General features: G+C 42.9%; 1 protein-coding gene across 5 annotated transcripts in view; it reads right to left on the reverse strand.

The window, feature by feature from the left end:
- Window positions 1–22,282, reverse strand: part of PLEKHM3 (pleckstrin homology domain containing M3) — a 169,053-nt gene that overhangs the window by 52,620 nt on the left and 94,151 nt on the right. For 3 of the 5 annotated variants that reach the window (XM_019726927.2, XM_019726928.2, XM_074312178.1), the window contains exon 6: window positions 21,018–21,081. In XM_019726927.2, the coding sequence (XP_019582486.2) occupies window positions 21,018–21,081 (64 nt within the window). Of the gene's footprint in view, window positions 1–5,564; window positions 5,721–19,155; window positions 19,402–21,017; window positions 21,082–22,282 lie in introns of those variants that run through there. The other 2 variants (XM_074312173.1, XM_019726929.2) reach the window with 2 other exon arrangements.

A 22,282-nucleotide genomic window follows, 5' to 3' on the forward strand; every position in this document is an offset into this window, starting at 1 on the left:
GTATAATAATTAAGAGCAGGGGCAGCCGGTTAGCTCAGTGGGTTAGAGTGTGGTACTCTTAGCCACAAGGTTGCCGGTACTCTTAGCCACAAGGTTGCCGGTTCGATCCCCGCATCGGCCACTGTGAGCTGCACCCTCCACAACTAGACTGAAACAACTACTTGACTTGGAGCTGATGGGTCCTGGAAAAACACACTTAAATAAATAAAAGTTTTTTAAAAAATAGAGCACCTTAAAAAAATAGTAATTAAGAGCATTCGCTAAATCAGCCTTCCTGAGTTCAAATTCTGATTTTCCCAGGTATGAAGTGGTGACCTTTAGCAAGTAATTTACCTTTTCTGCCTAAGGTTTCATCTACGAATTGGGGATAACAATAATACCCGCTTCACAGGTTAGTTGTGAGGATTAACTAAATAGATAGATGTAAAGCTTTTAGCACTGTAAGCGACGCATTAAGAGCTCAAAAATGATAGTTACTCTTATTATCCCACACTTTGAGGAACACCAAAAAGTCTAGGCTTATGTTAAACTATACCAGGCATATAGTAATAGAGTCACACATTTCTGGAAAGAACACATAGCTAGGGGATAATGAAAATTCCTTTGCTAATTTGAGTCAAAACAAATAACTGAGTACATGTGCATCTAAGGCAACTTATTGTTCATTTGGTTTAAGTTTCCTGCCATGCCCCATTTTCTTGGTCAAGAGCAAGTCTGAATGATTCATTTTTGCTTTTAAGACATAGAACACAGTGTGTTTCATACAAAAAGGTCACACCATAGAGAACGGCTTCAGGATCTTAACTGCAAGTCACTTAACTGCAAGGCCATCCAAATACATTAGGCTTTTAATTATGCAATCAATGTTCCCTCTGTTTAGAATAAACAATAGAATTAACGTCAGATTTAACCCTCAGAATGGCTACACACGTTATGATTTAGTTCATATTATGAAATACAGTGAGGAAGGACTTACTCATCACTAAATCATCAAATAAATAAGCTAACATCAAAAAGCAGTAGGTCTAGAGGGCTCCTGAGATGGATTAGTTGGTCCTGAACAAGAAAGACATATTAACATATCCCAAGCTGTTGCCTTTCATGTCTCATCCCTTTTGTCCCTGGAACTATATTTAGTACAGAGAGAACAACAGCGCTGCCAGGGCAGACAAGTAGAAAGAGAGGGTATTAATTTAGTAGATCTTGGTCAAGGTTAGGGCAGGAGATAGTGGACAAGAACAGTAGTTTATTAAACTACAAGATAAGGTCATATTGGAAACTTAAAGCAACGTCTAGACCCTATATTGGGCCCACCTTGATGGTGGCCTCATTCAGAAGGATCTTGATGTTAAGAATATCTGTCTTCTTCAGTCCCTGTCCATTCACTGTACGACAGCTTCTTCCATCTCTGTAACATGCTTCTTGGTAATAACATCTTTATCGCCTTCCCTTCCTCACCACTCGACTTTGGTTGTTTCTTCCTCTAGCGCCCCAGGTTGAGCATTTCAGCATTCTCTTTTTGCTGTGATGACCCCCCATTTGTAACTTGCCTCTCTTTTCTCTATAGACCTCTTCATTGCTAGGCTTCTTCCGATTTGGCCAAGTTATCGTCCTCATTTGCTTTGCTCTTTCAGGCAGGTCTCTCAACTTTTGTATTGAATTCTGCATCAAACATTAACTATTCTTTCTTAAAAATGTTACCTATCCTTGCCTACTTCTCTTCTTCCTCCCACACTGTCAAGGACATTTTTTAAAAAAATTCCTTTACTGTACTCTTATTATGTCTATAAGCAATAGAATGTTCCAGATCCTGGAACTGGAATTAGGTCACATCTTCTAATTTTTCTTTGCCCCTTTTCCCTAGGATGTACTTCTTTTAGAAGGCTTAGCTTGAGTACTTTAGAGACCAAAAAGAGCAGAATAAGGTCAGATGCAATGCAGTAAAAACTCCTGTCCCCTTCCTTTACCGAGCTCGCATCTGGTCTGGGTCTGTAATCAAAAAGAATGCCCGGGGTTGGCGCTCAATAAATCTTAACTACTGGCAGTGGCTCTAGCTTTTAGTGAGCTCTACACCCTACCTACAAATGGCCTCTATGTTCTGGGGTAAATTAACTCTTCTGGATCTGTCTGATTACTTTATAATGATCTGAATGGGTCATTTATGAAACTATAACAGTGTCCTAGAAATGTCACTTTACCACCCAAATAAGGAGCAAAATCTTCACAGACATCCGTGGGGAGTCTGCAGTATGCTGGGCACTGGTCCAGGTGCTGGGGCTATGGGTGAACCACTCAGACAAGGCCCCGCTTTCCTGGAGCAATGATTTCCTGAGAGTGTTTAAGGGCCAAGGAAAATGATGGCAGTCACACTGGTCAAGGAAACTGGTTAAAACCATCCTACTAAGGAGGAGGGGACCACTTCGTTGGTGGATGGGCCACTATGTTAACCAATGTTCCACCTCCCTGAATTAGGATACACATTTAAGAGGGGGCAAGAGGTTTAAAAAAAAAAATCCTAACCCAACCCAAAAGATAATGGGAATCATCTGTCCTGCTTCATGTGCTAACCTATAATTTATGGAAGGATGGGAAGGAGAAAGTCCCTGAGGAGGCCTCGCCAAGTTCTGTGGTGAAAATTCAACTGTACTCCAAGCTCAGACTGGAAGAGGTGGGGGTGGAGAGAAGCAAGAAGCCGCAGGAAAAATAACACTCCTTGAGGCAGCCAGCTCCCTCTCTTCTGCCGTTTCTAATACCATTCCTGGGCCAAAATGCCTTCCTCCCTTCCTCCTGCCACCCTCCAGCCCTTCCCCATTCATAGGTTACTACTTTCTCCTCTCTGTTTTGCATGCATTTTTTAAGAATCCCAAACTGGCTACAGCACTCGTAACTCCTGTCCCAACGTCACGTGAGCAGTACAAATTATAGGCCATCCTAGGAAGCAGGTAGCTGGATCCAGCGAAAATGTGTTTAATAAAATAAAATGGACTTATCAGGAATTTTCAAATTGTGGAAAGGAGATGATTACCTTAAATACATGACCGTGTATAACATATATATGCATATACTCGTGCACACTTACATATAAAGTAATTTACTACTAAGAATATACTATAAGACCAGATAATAGAAAAGGCCCTCATTCTTAAATGCATTGTTACTTAGCATTATCAGCACACCCAACCGATTATGAGTTTTAGCTCTATATTGTATATAAAAAAGACATATTGTCTTTTTTGCTTCTTCAGTTGGGCTACTGTCACTTAGCTTTATAATATGGCTTTTAGAGGGTGTGGTTACTAGTATGTCAACTACTATTTTCAATGTAGTTTTTAATTGCCAGTAGTGGTGATTTTTGCTGAGCCATTTGCAAAAGCATTTTTATTACACATTTTAATAACTTGCTTAACATACTTCAATGGAATTTCAATATACCAGAATTTCAATATACCGGATGCCAACAAAAATGTACACACTTTAAGAGATGTTATCTATGTATTGCTTTTCGAAGTTGAATTGAATGATGTAGCAATGTGTAGTATGACGTTCGTTCAAAAGATGGCATTAATCAAATGAATGCTAGCATCATTCATTGTATTACAATTTTAATACAGTTTTTTCTTTTATTAAAGTGTGTACTTTTTTTTGGCACTCTCTGTATTTTTTATTAGTTTCCTTATTAGTCACATAAGGTAAATTATTATCCACGTCAGGGATGGAGAAATTGAGGCCATCTAAACTAGAAAAGATTGGTAATAGTGGTAGAAATAGGATATGAAATAAATGTCTCATTGTCCAGGCAGGGAATCCCCTTTGTAACATATCAAAGTTTCCAGTGTCGGTTAAGGTGCTCTTGCTTTTCGTGGACAGTGTTAACTGCAGTCAGAACAAAAAAATATAGAGGAGGAAAGCACCTGTGGTCCTTGGGTACATGATAAAGACTCATTACACTGTCATAAAGCAGCCAAACCTGTTAATATGACGGTGAGGGACTTTCAACTACAGCACTCACACAGCATTCACTATGGGACACGTATTCTTCTAAGCACTTTACAGATGTGTCACGCAGCCTCACAGCCTTGTGAGGTACGTACTTTATCCCCATTTCCCAGATAAGGAAACTGAGGCATAACAAGTTTAAGTAACTTGCTCAGGTTGTAAGGGATGTGGCTAAGATGCAAAGCCAGGCTGTCTGGCTCTAGATGCTATGCCCTCAACCATTATGCTAAACTGCCTAAACATGCCGCAGCTAAACAACAGACTACAGTTATTTAAAGGTTTACTGGAAAGTCAGGACCAAACAGTCCTAAGGCAGAAACAAAAGACAAATGTCAGTGAAGTCCTCAGTTCGCAAATGCTCACTTATTAAACACATTTTTTTAGGCTTGAATTAATGTATAGCCCCTTCGGAGTTCCTTCTCATCCCTGTCTTCATCTTCCTGGAACTGATATGTTCATTTACCTCAAACTTATGGGGCACCTGCTGTTGCCCAGGCCTGTTCTTAGTGGTGAGACCAGGATGCATAAGATAAGATAAAGGCTTGCATTCAAGGTGGAGTCTTTCACTTATGGATTATTTTTAAAGGCTCTTGGGAGCAGGCTTATGAACTAAGTGACTTAGGTGACGTTTCGTGTTGGGAAATGTGTAACACAGTCTTGGCAAGAATCATAAAATGGTCCCCTTTCTGCCCTTAGCCTGGGGACTGAGGACACCCTGCTAGGAGGGCTTGGCAGCACACTGCCCACCGAGCATGTGAGTCTTGTTTTACACACACTTTGAATTCAAGGAATCACGGTGTGTAGTGCCTACCACTTCACAAATACTTAACAGGCTGTAAAATATAGCCCGTAAGTCAGGGAGTGCTCATCCTTTCCTGATTGGCTCACAGTCATCTTTTAAGAGGACCGTAATTTTTTTTATTGCAAATATACATAACATTTACCCTTTTAACCATTTTTAGGCATATCTCATAATCACCTTTGTTTACACTTCATTGATTCCTCTTCTAAATACTAGAGCTTCTCCTCCACTTGGAGCCGTTTCATGGGTAATGAAATCGTAATTCACACAATTAGCTGGATTTCCTAACTCGCGTGGCTGGCCATATTGGCATCTCCGAAAGACCAGCTTTTCTCCTAACTTGAGGTGCCTTTGGTTCTGTGGTGCCTCTTCTCTCCCCACCCTTGATGGATTCAGAAGCTACTCAGAGGTCTGAAGTTTCTTTGCCTCCCTCCTCCTGGGCAGCTGAATCAACTTCTCTCTCCACGCCTTTCATTATCCCATTCCATCCACCCCACTGCCATCAGTGGGGTGGAGACTCATAGTTTATAAGTGCTGAAGAAAACCCCAGAAGCAAGAAACTAGAATAACTTGCTCCTGCTAACAAAACAAACCAGAAAACACAGTAGGGGCCAAGACCTCACAGTAGCAGAGTTCCAAATCCTTCCTTATCCCAAGGAGACAGACTGCCTGCCTCTCTATTCTAAGCTCAGGCAGTGTGGCTTAAGCAAACTCACAGAAGGAATTCAAGCCTCCAGATCCATTTTCAGCTTTCCCCAGATCCCCATGTGTCTTTTTATCCTTACTCCATCTTGCCTGGCCAAATGTGAAAGCCTGTGTAAAGACCATTCCATGTCTCCCTCTGAAAGGACTTGAATGTCCTTATGAACTGACTCCTGGCTGAAAATTCTGGACCCGTGGAGACAGAGAAAGTAGCAGCCAGCTGGAAAACAAAAAAAGAGTTATCTCTACGTTAAATTAAACTCAGATCTGCTTAATATGTTGGCCAACTTACGCCACAACTATGTTGGCCCTTTCTACCACCCCAAAGTCTTCTGTGGCCAAAATGTACCACTGTGCTGCTGTCTGACACTGTGTGCCAACGAGCCTCTGTGCCAAAGCCAAGTAACACCCTTCCTTCTTCGGGTTTTGGGGTAGCAGGGGGGGACTGCTAATTCCTCTTGTGACCACTGACTAAGAGCTGAGTGGCCAACAATTTGGTAAATTATATACACACCTAAAATGTCAGCTGCATCAGAGATTTTTGCTCTCTAGCCTTCCAGTAGCTGAAGGGAACCTTTAGCTGAAGGCAGTGCTAGAAGAGTTGGGTTTTCTAACCACATTTGTGGGAGGGATGCTAGCAGAACTCCAGGCATGCAGGATCCCGAGCAGCCAAGAATGATCTTTGATAAGTGTATATGCCGATGATTCAAACCAATGGGAAAGGATGGGAATGAGACATAGTCACAGTTATGAACACACACGTGCACATATATGCATGTGCACACACATCCACACACATGAGAGAGAGAGAGAGAGACAGAGCGAGAGACAGAGAGAGAGAGAGAGAGAGAGAGAAAGAGAGAGAGGCTCTACCGCAAAGGTCCTTTTGGAATCAGACTAGCTATAAATACATAAACACACACAGCCCTAGCTATGAATATAGAATGTGCTAACTCTGAAATTTGGAAAAACACAATGAAAACCAAATTCATAGTAACGTAAATCCATATGTAATTAACCTGCTTTCCCTTTGGGACTACAAATTAATATATTCTCTGGTAACGTAGTTCTTTGTTCGAGAATTATTCTGTTTTTGACGACTACCAGTCACTGGGTTGGGCAGAGTGGGACTGTTTTAACCACCGTGGTAGTGGTTAAAACTGACCTGTGAAGATTTTAGGGGCTATGGCCTCCTCGAGGGGACCTGGGCAGGAAGCTGAGCCCGATCACATTTATACCGAGTCTCTTGGGCGCTGGGATGTTTGGCATGTGTGGCGCTGGCACTCTGGGGTTAGTGATGGGTGCATGCACCTAGGTCTGTTCCCCACTTTCCCCTGTAATTCCCTCCTTCCACCCAGTGCAAGGACTTGGTGGAGCTTCAGCAATGGCAGGACTCGGCCTCACTGCCCGGTCCATCTTGGTACCAGTTTGTCTCTAGAAACAGAGCATTGGTGCTGGAAGCAGGCATCATGACGCAGCAGTTCAGAGTGTGTGTCCCTGCAGGAGGCAGTCCTTCGACTGCTGGGGAAAGTGTGCTGCTGGGTGTGTTCGTGATTCTTGACACAAACACGTTTTAGGTCTGACACATTTCATACAAAACTGAAGAAACCAAAAAGTGTGTGTGCTAGAGCTAGAACAGGACAGCTTGGGTTTAAATCCCAGCGCCTGCACGTTAGCCAGGCGACTCCGGGAAAGCTCATCTCATTTGTAAACGGTGGATAATAATACTATCTATCTCGGGGCGCTGTCGTGAGGATTAAATGAGGTAACCCGTGTCGGTTTGGAACAGGGTCTCGCCTAAAGATAGGCACTCAATAATAACAGTAACTAACATTTTGGAGGCTTATAATAAAAAGTAGATTATGGTTAATCTAATTATTTAGTGCAACTGTTTCACTTTCCAAAGATTTTAAGCACCAGAGAGGTTGTGACTTTGGTAAAGGATAAACTGTTGTCACCCTGGGTCACGTGGGTTTCTAAATGTCCCTCTTGTCTCCTTGACTAAGGGATAGGAAACGACAGTAAAATGAGCAGGCCCCTTGTCTGCTGTGAGACTGTACCTTCACTGAGAGATGAAGCAAGCAGACTGAGAACCTGGCCCTTTCTAGCTCCTTTTGCCTGTCACGTGATCAGTCCCTGCTCCGAGCAGGCAGTGGGCAGAGAAAGGAGAAAAACGTGAAACTCAAATCGGTAGTTTTATTACCTGCGATTCTCTAGACTACTTTCTCTCTGTACCCTTGACCTCTGTTCCAGTCAAGAATCCATTCACAATACCCTTACCCTGATTTCCTTTTTCCTTCAGCTCTAAACCTTCCCTTACTTGCAATGCCCCATCCTTTTATTGTCCCTTAGACACACCTGAGCTGCGATGGGCTTTCTGCTGTTAGTCCAATACAAACACAAACGCGTAGCTCACCAGATAACCTGATTGATGTAGCAAACCCACTAGGTGGCATATTATCTTCTGCATATTTTTACTGGCCAACTTGGGTGCGCTGGGCATTATTCTAACTGCCAGTGGATTGTATGATATTAAGAAAACCATTTATCTGTCTTTAAGGAATACGTGAAATCAAAATATTTAGCTTGTTTATAAGCTATCCTTCATATTTGTAAAAATGCTTAAAACTGAATCAAAACACCCAGTTAACCTCTGGCAAATGGAAATTTTGATACTCATTATGCAGAACTGGAGGGGCTGAGACCTGTCTGTCTCTAGGCCCAGGTACCTTGCTGTGCCCACTGCGCGGCTGCTTTATGCAAACCCCAGAAAGTAGATATAGGTAGAGTGATTTCCACAATCTAACTACTTCTCAATGGAATGAGAGTCCTAAAGCTGAAAGGGGCTATAAAAATTGCTGAATTCAACCTTTCACCTCACAAATGAGGAAACTTAGGACCCAAAAAGTGAAGTGATGAAGGCTGTTTCTACCCAAAATATGCCTGTGACTCTCCTCTTGGGAACAGATACAAAGCCAAAGCCTGGGGAAAGAAAGTAGTCCAAAGTTGGATGTACTGTATAAAATTGTCATTTAAAGATGCCATACTTGTATATCTTTAACACAGGTTGACAAGGTTGAGAATAATCCCTATGAGGGTTAAGTTAAAATCCATTAAAAAAAAGAAAAAGAACTCTGCTTTTATAGAGCCCTGAGAAGCGACAGGGATGGGGGTATTTTCAGAATAAGCTGTGCTTCCACTCCTAAGACTTAATAGAATACATGCATTCACAGGGACGCGTGGAATTTAAACACAATTCAACAGCAGTTTATTCTAAGAGTAAAGGCTGTTCAATCCAAGCTCCCTTCCGCCTCAGCGTTAAAGGGAGCTAGAAAGCCAATTACACTCTCAGCAGGGCCTCTCCCCTACTGTAAGGGAGAATGTACTGCAAATTCTACGTGTGCTTTACAAGCCAGTAAAACTATAATTGCAGGTGGGAAGGAACATGGGTTCGCTTTGTTTCTGCCCACATTTTAGTATGGTAAGCCCCTCCCTTCTATATCTGCAGAAATAGTGTGAACTCAATATATTTTGTTTAAGCACAAAAATATGTATTCTATGATTATAGAGAAAATATTTTTTGTTAAAATGGACACCGTATCTGTGCATTACCCACCCAAAAGGCATGCATTCTTTAAAGACACAGGTGCTGAAGATGCCTTCCTTTTTGGGGGAGCCAAAAACCCACCTTCTGAGGCCTTCAAAGTCTGAATGCCTCTCAGCCCAGACCAAAGCAAGGTGGTGAGGCTCAGAGGGCAACACCTGACTGCTCTAGCATAGCTCTGGGGAGCTCTCATTGCCTGGGGGGGAGGGGAGGGGCTCGGGGGAGGGCTCTCCAGGTACAATTCCCCTGGGGCCACTGGGGAGGGCTGGTCTAGACCACCCTGGAAGCAGGAGGAAGCTTTCCCTACCAAGGTGCTGCTCCATGTGGTGACTGCATAGCTGCTGCTACAGCAGGATCCTGGGGCCTAGACATCCCTGCCGAATCTGAGGGGCAAAAGTGGGGTGTAGCAAACATTACTTCTGTGGTCATGAGTCTGGTGTGCACAGAGGCAGAGTCTTGGTGATGCTGAAGAAAGCTACAGGGAGCCATTTAGGAAAGGTCTACGTTTCATAGCAACACTAACACCAGAACTTGGACCACTAGGAAAGCTCATATCTCCTCAGCCCTAGGTGTCAAGCAGAGTTCTAAGTGCTGTACACATATTAACTCCTCAAGCCTCACAAAAACTGCTTGGGGAAGGTACTATTATTCCCCACTTCAGAGATGAAGTGCTTCTTGAAGAAAGGTGACTTGCCCAAGGTCACCTAGTGCGTCTCGCATGAGCTAGCATTTGAGTGTGGGCAGCCAGGCTCCAGGGCTCCAGTGCACAACCACTAGACCATCCAGCCCCTCTGCGATGCCCAAGGTCAGGTATCATTACCTCTTTGAAGACCTTTGCTCCAGGCAGAAACTTCATCTCACATTGGCCTCACACTGGCCTGCTGGTCTCCTGACAGCCATCTTAATTTTCATTTCTATTTAATTTTCTCCCTCAAAAAGCAGTGCCAGGGAGAGGGAATGTGGTGATATGTTTTAAATATGATTTATTAACTGACAGCTCAAGGAAATGGAGGGTGTCCTTGCTGCCACCTGACCTTTGTCTTCGGCCTTCCCAGTGTTTGCATTGCTACTCTGACCTTGCAAAGTGACCTGGAATAGCTTGCTTGTTTCCTTGTGTGTGTCCACTTTCAGAGCCCAGCTGTCAGCCTGTGTAAGTCTGTCAATTAGTATCTCAAGGGTTTGGGATGGGGTCTGCAGCCTTTGGAGGAGCACAATCTAACACTAACCCCCAAATTCCTCCTCGTAATTGAGTATTCATTAGTTTGACGGAACAAAAGCAGGCATTCTCTATTATAAAGCAGAGGTCAAAACCAGTGACTGTGTTTTGTTTGGCCTGCAGAGTGTTTAAATATTGAGAAATTTCACATAAAAATACGGATTTCCGACTTCTCTTAGAAAATGGGAAGGGATGACAACTCTGGGGACACTGAGTAACAGCTGTCCCCTTCAGAGGGGTCGTTCTCTGGCTTCTTTTCACAACCGGAAGTCTCACTTTGGCCCTGCTTCGGGCACGGTGCCACTTGTCTGGCCTCTTCAGGAATCTGAGTCAACTAAACCCTGTTCTAAAGCCATCCTGCCCTCCTTTAAATGCGAAAGCGATTGGTGAGACTGCGTCTTCTATTGTGCCCAGCATACCAGTAGCTTTCCTCCTGTCCCCGGCACCTGACACAGTGAGTGGTGCATAACAGACGTGTCGCTTTCTTCTTCTATGATGGATAAATGAATGACTAGCTCTCAGGAAGAAAGTGAATTTGAGTGACAAGAAACCTGCCCAACAGCTACAGAAGTCCAGGCTTCTTACGGCTTCAGCAGCTTTCTGAATGACCAGTGCTGCTCCCTATACCTTCTCTTGATTTGTTGTGCTATGAAGATCTTCCTTGCTGTCACAAATGATTTTGAATCTTGTTTAACATTCCAGGAGCGAATGTGTTGATGGTTTAATAGGATTTAGCCAGAAATTAAAATAAAAACACAATAACATGAAGAGCTGTCCCACTCAGTCTTCTAAGTTTTCCTCAGAAAGATGGGGGTGCTCCTGTTGAAAACCAGCAAGTCCCAAATGTAGTGGAATTGCAGGCCACCATTATATACAGCCAACGGTTCTCTAGCTAAGACACACACGTGCTAATGCTGGACTGTGAGGCTGCCATGCTTGCTGGTTCCATTTCTGGAGCACCATTGAGTGAATGAAGTTGGTGAAAGTGCTAGAAACCTCCTCAACCCTCAACACCTGACCAGACAAAGCCTTCTTGTGCTTCCTCTGGCTGCCTGAGGACCACTTGAAAATGTGGTAGAAGGGCTGACGTGAGGCACCCTGGGTAAAATCCCAGCGGGCATCGCTAGATTGAGCAGAATCATGGATCACCTCTACTCTAAGTTCTTGGCACATAGGCAGAGCACGGGAGTTTGACTACAATCAGTGAGAAACACTTGTCCTTTTCTGAGAAAATGAGCCCTCTCAGCTTCAGGACCACCATGGCTCTGGGCACATAGTGTGTGCTTGATAAATATTTGCTGAATGAATAAATGAACAGGGAGAAAACACCCAGCCAGGGGTTTGGTGTTAGAGAATCGGGTTCATGTCTCAGGTGCACAGGTGGGATGGAAAGATTATAAACTCTCCCCTCTTTGCAGCTCTAGGCTGGAGACTCTTTCATAGACTCTATAATAGACTTTCATTTCTGAGGAAAGTGAAGTGATCCCAACATACTCATTCTGTGAAGGTTTGTTGAGATAATTTACAAAGTAATCCTGAAGCATGCAGACCGAATGTTCTTCAGAAATGTCCAAGTCAGTAATCAAAATTTTCTCCTGCTTTTCTCCATGACAGAAACACTGTGGATTAGGTTATTGAGGGCTTTGAGGCGACCGAGACCGGAAGTCCTCTTCCCATTCCTCTGCCTGGCTCACATCCATGGGTCCTCACATCTCAGTGCAGAAGTACAGTTTCTAGGAAGCCTTCCCTGGCAGCTGAGATACTGGGGGTTCTGCTTACTATTGCTGCAAAGCAAATTACTCCAAAACCTAGCGGTGTAAGATAATCATTTTATTATACTTAGATTCTGTAGGGCAGGAGTTCAGGCAGCACGGAGTAGAGATGTCTCGTCTCTGCTGCATGATACCTGTAGCCTCACCTGCAGCCTCCTAGAAAGCAAGGGGTGGGAACCATTTGGGGGTATCTTCACTCACCTGTCAGGTGGTTGTTAATGACTGTCAGCCAGGACTCAGCGAGGCTGTCAGGCCTTTCCATGGGGTCTCTCTTTGTGGGCTAGTTGGGGTTCCCTCCCAATATGGTGGCTGGTCAACAAGTGTGAGCGTGCTCATAGAGCACCAGGTTGAAGATGTATCATCTATTATGACCCAGCTTAGTAAGTCACATCACATCACTTCCGTGGCCACAGGCCCACCCAAATTCAGGGAAAGGGAACATAGACGCCACCTCTCAATGGGAGGAATGTCAAGGTCATAGTGTAAGAGGGGCAGGTGGAATGAAAGATACTGTTGCGGTCGTCTTTGCAAAATATAATCTGCCACACTTGGTTAGATGTTTCCCAAGTACCCTGGGTTCCGCTTCACTGACATAAAAAATGCTTGTCTGCCTCTTTCATTAGACTGAGCTCCGGGAGGGAAGGGCCTGTGACTTATTTAGCTTTATGCCCTCTGTTTCCAGCACATTGCCTGGCACACAGGGGGCATTTGACACATTTGTTGAGTTGAACTGAATAAAAAGGAAGAAGCAGAAGGGCTCCTGGGGCCCCATTTCATTTCTGGCTGTTGGTGGCATAAGGGAAGTTTCACCAGGGCAATAGAGGACAGGTGAAGAAAAGCACCTACGTGCCTTTCTGGGGCCAAGGCTACTCCCTGTGAGTGTATCCTGCAAGAGGGGAGCATTTGCTTCTCTAGGCCTCTTAGGCTGTACACAGGAAACACCTATAAGAATCATGACCAATTTCCTATTTCTCTCTTCTTGAGCTTTTTGAAACTATTTTTTCCCCTTTATATCTCTGTGCTATAAGCATGGCAAGTATGAGATTACCCAAGACGCTGCCTGTTTTTTGTACTCATACACTCTCTCGTGTAGTACAGCAAACAGAACACTGGATAAGGACGCAGAAAACCTTGGCTTCAGTCATAGCTCCATCACTCAGTAGATGCTGTGTAGCTTTGGCAAGCCAGCTAATTTTTGTAAGGCTCGTTTTTCTTGCCTATAAAGGGGGTATTACAAAGGCAGACCTGCCTGGCTTACAAAGTTGTTGTGGGAATGCTTTTTAAAGGGTAAAGCAAAATACAAATACAAAATGCTATTATTACAGGATACGGTGGTTTTACAATTTTCTTCCCATAAATGTGGGCCTGATTTAGCGATTGATTTCAAATGAATAGAATGTGATAGAAGTGAGGCTATCTGACTTCCAAGGAAAGGTCCTAAGAAGGACAGCTTCGCCTGGCTTCCAGTCCCCAGATCACTCACACGCCAGCCACCATGTCGTGAGGACACTTAAGGAGCCTGTGGGGAGGCTTGCGTGGGGAGGAGTGGCCTCGCACCAATGACCAGCACCAGCCAAACTGCCAGCTGTGGGAGAAGCCCACCTTGGCAGTCAGAGGCTTCTTCAGAGGACTACAGTCCTGACCAGCCTCTGGACTGTGGCTCCTCACACTCCACAGCCAAACAGCCCAATTAAACAGACTCTGAATTCCTGACCCACGGAAACTGTGGGAGACAATGAAGGTTGACTTGGGTTTTAAGTTACTAAGTTTTGGGGTGGTTTGGTATACAGTAATAGGTAACAACCGTGTTTCCCCGAAGATAAGATCGGGTCTTATATTAATTTTTGCTCCAAAAGACGCATTAGAGCTTATATTCAGGGGATGTCATCCTGAAAAATCAGGCTCGGGCTTATTTTCCGGTTAGGTCTTATTTTGGGGGAAACATGGTAATACTAACCAATCGATGGTGTGGCAGGCATTTCTGTTTCTCTGACCCTGTGATAGGTTAGTTTTGACCCAAATCCTTTCTTACCTGTTGCTAGTGAATAATCACGTTTCTGTGTGAGGTGCAGGGTGTGGGGCCAGGAAGTGGAGAGTCCAATTCCACCACTGGTTGGATCTGGAGGGTTAGATACCAAAGTAGAAGAGGGGGCCAGGAGACAGGGCCTCCAGGAAAGTGACTTCAGCACTGACTAAACACCACTCAATTCTGTGGCTGCCTCCTCATCTAGTACCATGCTGTTTATACTTGAGGGGCTCAGGTTTGGCTTCTGGAGTCCTTATCTCAGCTGAGCTCTTTCTTACCTGGCAGAAAAGGTTCTGTATCCAACAGTCAACAACACATGGTTATCTTTCTGACCTGGTTTCCCCAAACGAGCGGTAACTCTGCCGTTAGCCAGCCACATTTTCTGCCACAGCCCCTGAATACAAAGATTCCTCTGGGCAAAGACTGAACCAGCTGGTATAAAGAACAATCTGTATCACCACCTTGCTAATCACCTGCTTTAACTCACTCAACTAATTGGCCCCATCACCAAAATACCAAAAACCCCCACCCCACAAACCCCAGAAGTTGTGATCAGCAGGGCTCCCAAGACTGAAGGCCTCTGGGAGCAGTCAGAAGGCTGGGGCTCCAGCCCTGGCCCTTAGCAGCGGTTGTCACTCATCCCTCTCCCTCCGCCCATGATCTGAAATACCCTGGGAGACTGAACAGGAGGCATGAATTGTTCAGCACCTCCTCACAATACACCTGCTTTCCTGAGAGAGAGTGGCTTTCCATTTGCTCTGCTGCCAACCTGCCAATCCTTCAAAGAATAACATTCAATCCCTTCCCTTCCCCCCTGAAAGATTGCCAAGGGAAACACACACACACACACACACTTGCACTTTTTAAAGATCCACTTATTTCAAAGGCATAGTTTTTTCCATAGATATCTTACGGTCCTCTTTCCTAACTCCTTCATTGGTTGGAACAACCCTGGCTGACGTAGTTAATGGAGGTTTTAGTGATGTTTTAATGGAGGCCTCACTGCTGTCTCGCCCCAGGTTATGCTAAGGGGTGTCTGAAGGCAGTGCCGGCAGCAGCGGACACAGAACAACACAGGCAGGCTGTCACGCTTTGTTTTTCTGCTTGTTAAATCCAAATGCTCCTAATTAGTTATCCTGCCTGCTAATGCCTGGGTAGACAATGGCGTGGGGATCAGGGGTGCTGAGAGGCTATGAATACAAGTTCCTGGGGCTCCTGAGGCTTGGGGACTGATGAGTTGGTTGTGGGGATGGAGCCATCGTGTTCCCGTGGGCTGTGAATTCAAAGATGTCAGCCCCTGTGTGAAAAGGGTCATCACCTGTTACTTGTCCGGTGAAAGGGCTACTGCACTGGGTGCGCACTTAGGCTCGGCCTTTGTCTGCTGGCTCTGAATAGGGCCCACAGAGAATAACATTCTCTGAGTTTGTGTTTGCTTGGTGGGGCAGGACTATGCAAAATCACTTGCATAACTTCCTCGGAGAATTCAGTAAAGTATGTGGTTAAAAAGTGGCCTTGAAATGCCTTAAACATTGCCTTTTGGTGATCATATTTGCTAGCTAGAAAACACTAGAAAATCTTCACGGTAGGACCACCATTTGATTGACTTCTTCAGAGGCCAATTTTGACAAATGTTTAGATCACACAGATGACAATTCCTAAGCTCCATGGGTAAGGAGGATTGGCGAAAAAGGTAACTGAAAAGTTAGCTAGCTGTTCGGGAATGGTTAGTGTTCAGAAAGCGTGCAACATTGAACAACTCACTGTTGTTCTGACATATAAAATGCAGAAACTTTTATTCAGTTTTAGAATTCTGTGTGTTGTAATTTTACAGATCAGTAGTTCTAATATTTTGCTTAAGGGCTAACAGTAAAGTAGTTAGTTTGGTTTTCTTTTAGTTTGGTTTAGTGAGTTTAGGATAGATAGTGTTTGTATGTATTCATCCATCCATCACCATTAATTCATCAAAAGTACAAGCCCAGCTGCTTAGCATAAGTGTTGATTCTGTTAGCATAAAACAAACAGTGCAGACCGACCTAGGCAACTTGAGAAAGGTAGTGTGCATTTGATTTACTCCTCTCTCTCTTCACGGCTCTTAAGTGCTATGAGTCCTCCCCTCTGGCATCCTTCCCCACTTCACATCTCTTTCGTAAGTATTCCAAATTCCAGACTTTTCCACCCTTTTTTCATCATTCAACCTTATCAGTTGAAATCTCTCTCCCCTTGAATATCATACTATGTTTTCAGCTTATTAATAATAAGACACATGAATTTGTGCCAAAATAATAATTTGTTCTTTTCAGATACTATATTTCGTATTAATTAGAATCGAAATTGCCTTAACCTGAAGGTACAGCCTAGTTTGGAAATTTAAGGCCTAGGGAAGGTGAACAATAGGGAAATCGGTTTGTCAGATTGTCCCACAAGAAGAGTGTGTGTGTTGAGGGGTGAGGTGGTGGGCGGTGGAGGGAACCGGTGGGGAGGGGCTACTCTAACCGGCTGCCTCACCCCTGGGATCATCCAGTATCCTTTCTCATGAATCACGTACAAACACGATCATTCAGTGCTTAACTTACATATGCCCCAAAGGTGAGTAACACCAGAAGAGTTAGTCATTAATATACATTTTAGGTTTTTGTCACAAGAGCACAGGTAGCCAAAATTTAGAAGTTAAATCTGACCTTTCCTTTCAGCAAGTAGAAGGAACTTTAGAAGAATTCTCCTATCACTTACACAGTCCGAGGAATGACATATTAAACCAGGGTTTTGATTGGCTCCTTACGACCAACTACAATCTCTTGAACATTAACTTACATATACTAATGTATTCTACTGGTAAAATGTGGAACTTTCTTATCAGCATTAAAACAGCCAGGGAGACGTGAGTCAGGAGATGGTTTGTCACATACTGCACGGGGAAAGGAGAGAGGGAATGCACTGAGAGTTATCGTCCTCTTCCTGCTGTCCCTTTGGAGCTTCTCTTTTGATTGTATTTCCATCTTAAAGCTTTTCCATGGATTGTGATAATACTGGATAGACTGAAAATAACAAAACACAAATTCTATTCTATTTCCCCTTCTCGAAGTACCAAACCAGGAAAAAGCTCTCAAAAAGAATACCTCAGTTTCCCCATTCCAAACATGTACCGATACTTGTCCATTTGTTCACATGTGTTTAGCCATTGCCTGCCAGGCCTGTATAAGCAACCACTCTATCAGTTCCAAAAAAATCCACCGTGCATTCTCGCCTTCTGAAAGAAATCTTCTGTTTATTACATAAGATTTTATTTTCTGTTAGATTCACATTCAAAGAGCACAGATTTAATAGGTTTTTCTAGCAATATTCACTTTGCTGAACAGAAATTCATCTGAAATTCAAGACTTCAGAAATGCATAACTCAAGCTTCAAGGATTGGAAAGCCTCTGTCCCCCGCATCTGCTGCCTTCCTTGGCCCCACTACTAGGCCAGGAAGAGTACGTGGCTCTTATCTTACATGTTACAATGTTGACACTGATTATAGTCGGCCAATGACTTCGTGGTTCGACTACTAGCTTCCTGACGTGCTAGTCAGACCCCGTGAGCACCTTAATCACTGGTGAAACAGACAGTTCGAGACTCGGTGCCAGCATAGGCTACAACTTTTGCCAATAACTGGCCCTTACTGGCCAGTGGGCAGGGGACCACAGCTCCGAGAACTAGAGGGCACTCCCTTGGCTAAGCAATGTCAGTCTGCACTATTTATTTCCTCACGGTTGTCCAAGTGTATCATCGTAAGGGAGTGTGTGTGCAAAGAGGCCAGTACACTCAAGTAATGAGAAGGGAAAAACCTGTCTTAAATGTAACATCAAAAGCATTGAGGTATTTTGAAATCTTCAGCCAAAGTTTTGAATTGAGTCTATCTGCTAAAACTTTAGGGACTGTGACTTACAAAAATGAAAACAGAGCGGTAAAGAAGGTTGCAAATATTTTGGTATCAGAATTTCTTCAGCATCTTTATTTTAGGTATTAGTGTTTTGTGTACTATGTTATTTAAAAATTATGTATACTTAAATTATAAATCTACCTTTACAATGTCTGTTAAATTCTTACCTTTTTTCTTTTTGGTCAGGTAGAGTCTTAGATATCTACATTTTGTTTTTTTAAATAAAAGCTAATGGGGAAAAAAATCAAATTCAAGAGAAATATGTAGAAAGGAATCTATGCCTTTAAGGATATTTATTGTCATTACTGAGATCTATAACTCTTCATGTTACTTGCTTTTGTTTGTCTTCTCCCTGCAAAATTATAAACTGACATGCATTTTTCTAGATATTATTTTGTTTTGAAAGATCTGCTTTTATAGAGAATTTTATTTTAGGAGTGAGGAGAGGAATGAAACGGGAAAATAATTTACTCTACGACTCCTGAAGCTAACATAAAACAGGATGACGAAGCAGCCAGACAGAGGCCAAAATGGCACAGGACACCACAGGGCTGGCCATTGGGTCGGTTAGGTTGGGTTGCCTGCTCCCAGCGACACGCTCAGTCACAAAGCAATAGTATTTTCTTTTCTTCTGTGTTCCCTTTCCTTACATATTCATTTGCAAAAACCATTCTGATCCAGAAAACATGCCTGAAATTTACTCAAAAACCAAGGGATGGTGGCACAGAGGTGCCTTGCAGGACTGATAGCTTAGATACAGACAGATCAAAAGCTAAATCCAATTTTACCCATTTCAGGCAGAAAAGGTAATTGAATTAAACTTCCTCTAAATATGATAAGTTTGGGGATCTTAAAGCCAGGCACAAAGAACCAGTTAGCGTAAATGGATGCAGGGAACTTGAGCTGCCCCACCCACAGGGAGTTTCAGGAGCCGCTGCTTTGCCTCTGTCCCTTTCTTACTGAGGCTGAAAAATGATTAAGCTGCTTATGGCGCTCTGGGGGCTAATGATCTAGCCCACCAAGATTTAAGTAAGCTGCTTGGCATGTGTGGTTTGATTATTACAAGGGAAAGAACAGAAAATGAAAGGGGGGGAAAAAGACACCAGGGTATAAGAAAGCTTTAAAAAGCAGGTTTTATTATGGCAAATGGACACACTACTTTGACACTCTAAAATGAATATGGAATTATTCGGATTCTTTCTCTTCATCTGGTATCAAAACTCACTTCTGAAAAGTTTCCTCAAAGAGGACTCACTTTGGAGCCTACCCATTCTGTTTTAAACCACCTACGAGAAATACGTTGGTGCCTTTAAACATCTCAGTGATAGAGTCTGGGTCTTCAGACACTATGGTCAGGTAGAGTCCTAGAAAATACATAAATGCATAATGGGTATTTTCATCGATGCTTCTTCCCCTTGAACACCACCGGGCAATTTCCACCCCAGCCAGCAGATCGCCACTGCTGGGTTATGTGGTAATGGGCAGGCAGGACTGAAGGAGGAGGGAGCTGACATGCGCAGACAGGTTTAAACCTGATGCACGAGTGGAAATAAAAACCCTACTCTTCTGTCAGACCTCTTCCACTAAATGCTCTAAAACTATGCTTACTATTTAAAACAAAGTTCCTACCTTTGGGGACAAAGAACACAAAAGTCTTCAGTTTAAATGACTTTTTAAGATTGTTTTTTAAAGTCTTGAAAAATGACTGAAGGATTTGAACACAGTTTTTAAGTTGAACCTCATTTCTTCTGAGCAAAACAACCAGAGAGGAAAACAACAACAAACAAAAGAATAGAATCACAGCAGTTTGAGATGTTCTGAAAATTGTCACAATTATTTTTTTTAAATTGACTCTTGAAAGAATCAATAGGGAGAGGGAGAGGGAAAGCTTCTTAGGGAACGAGTTGTTGATTTAAATGATTAACCAAAGCTTAACATATTCAAAACTTCGGGTTAAACAGACAAAATATTGCTTTTCTTCCTGGCTGCTAACCTGTCAATCATTAAAAAGACATATACTCATTAAAATATAAAAGCACGATTTTGATTCTTATGTGTTCTGTTATGTTTTATTAAAATTTAAAGTCATCCAACTGTTTGGCTTGAGCACAAAGAGTTTAATATATTCACTGCCTTTTATATCTTTTTATCTCGTACAATTTTTTTTACAGAGATATAATTCACATACCATAAAATTCACTCTTTTAAAGTATACAATTCAGTGGTTTTAGTATATTCGTAAAGTTGTGCAACCACCACCACTGTCTAATTCCAGAACATTTTCATCAGCCCCAAAGGAAACCCTGGACAGTCACTCCTCATTCCCCTGCTCTCCCCAGGCCCTGGCAAACACTCATCTATGTTTTCTATCTCTATGGATTTGCCTGTTTGGGACATTTCATTAAGTGGATGAATCATATATATTCTTTTGTCTTTATGTTTTAGCATTATGTTTTCAAGGTACATTCATGTTGTAGCATGCATCCGTCCTTCATTCCTTTTTATGGCCAAATAGTATTCTACTGTGTGGCTACAACATCCTGTTTATTCATCAGCTGATGAAAATTTGGGTTGTTTCCACTCTTTGGCTATTACGAATATTCGTGGACAGGTTTTAAAGTAGACATATGTTTTCAATTCTTTGGTCTATATCTAGGAGTGAAATTGCTGGGTCATATAGTAACTGTTTAATTCTTTGAGGGACTGCCAAGCTGCTTTCCAAAATGGCTGTACCCCTTTACATCCCCACCAGCAATCTGTGAGCTCCAGTTTCTCTACAGCCTTGCCAACATTTGTTATTGTCCTGGAATATCTTTTCCTACTGTTTCTTTTTCCCCATTCTGAATAGAAATCAATTGACTATGAGGACTTGTAAAGAAAACTACCCTAATGACGGCAGAATTCGGTGCCACGACAATAACCAACAAATATACTTCCCCAGCGACAAAACAGAAAAGAAATGGCCCCTCTGAGTGCTTACCTGCTGTAGATCAGCGAGGGAGTACAGGTGGATCTGTTGAAAGAGGTATTCTCTGGGGAAAATTCTGGAAACAAGGACAGAAACACAAATGAATCGTGGTGCTGCCACAAAACACACTTTTTCTGAGAAGTTTCAGAGTCTTATTATTCAAGATCTCTTTCCTCTGCCTTCTCCCCTTTTCAACTATACTCCTTCCTATACCCTGTTAGAAACCTGTAATGATACCTTTTTCCAGATCTTTTTCTTCTTAACACAGATACCAAGATGGAAGTAAAAGTTTGATCTTGGATTTCTAATGTTATCTGAGGTGCTCCAGGTACCATGTAGTGGTCCAGGCCCGAGGGCCAGAGCCTCAGGTTTCTTGTACCATCTGTGTCCCTAACAAACTGTGTCATCTCAGGCGAGTCGCAAAACCTGGCTTCAGTTTCTTCACTGTTGGATGAAGGTGACTGAATTCCATGTTTCTAAATATCTTTCCAGTTCTACTATTCTGTCTAAATTAATAGATTTTTGAGTTGAGAAAATCAATTGGAGTGGCAACCTGTGTCTTTCGTCTAGAGGCTCCGATTTCATTACTAGTGACAGTAGCGTTGAATATCACATCAAAACTACCCTCTTACCTGCATAGTGATGGTAAGCTTTAGAACCTAGGTACAAATTGGAATAATGGAACAAAATATTTCAAACTGCGACTCCCTGACGAAGTCCAGTATTTCTGGCTACGGTCAATTCACAGCATCTGGATAAATGCCAGTGAATGAACTTAAAAATCAATAGATTATGGATAAGCAGGCAGGTACCAAAGTGCAGATGGTTAGAAAACACACACACCCAAACAAAAACAAAACTCATGATGCTAGCATTTTCTCTTTGTCTTACACGGTACTATGCAATTTTCTTGTGTTCAAAATGAAAGAAACCACCCATTTATCCAATTAACGTCCACGGCTGTCCTCTACGGGCCGAGCACTGTGCCAGCACTGGGAAGACAGTTATGATAAGACAGGATCTGAGTTCAGGAAGCACAAAGTCAAGTAAGAGGCTGATCATTACAATACAATGTGGTAACTGAAAAGAGGAGTTATGCACGAGATATTTATTTTTGGGATGGTCTAACACGATGGATCCCAACCCCGGCTGTCTATTAGAATCAAGTGGAGAGCTTTTAGAAAATCACAGGGCATAAGCATGAGTAGAACCCAGAAATCAGTGTTTAAAAACTGATTAAAACTCTCCTGGTAATTAGTGTAGCCAAAGTTTGCAAC

This window comes from Rhinolophus sinicus, linkage group LG01 (assembly GCF_036562045.2).
Source record: "Rhinolophus sinicus isolate RSC01 linkage group LG01, ASM3656204v1, whole genome shotgun sequence".
Classification (NCBI taxonomy): Eukaryota; Metazoa; Chordata; class Mammalia; order Chiroptera; family Rhinolophidae; genus Rhinolophus; species Rhinolophus sinicus.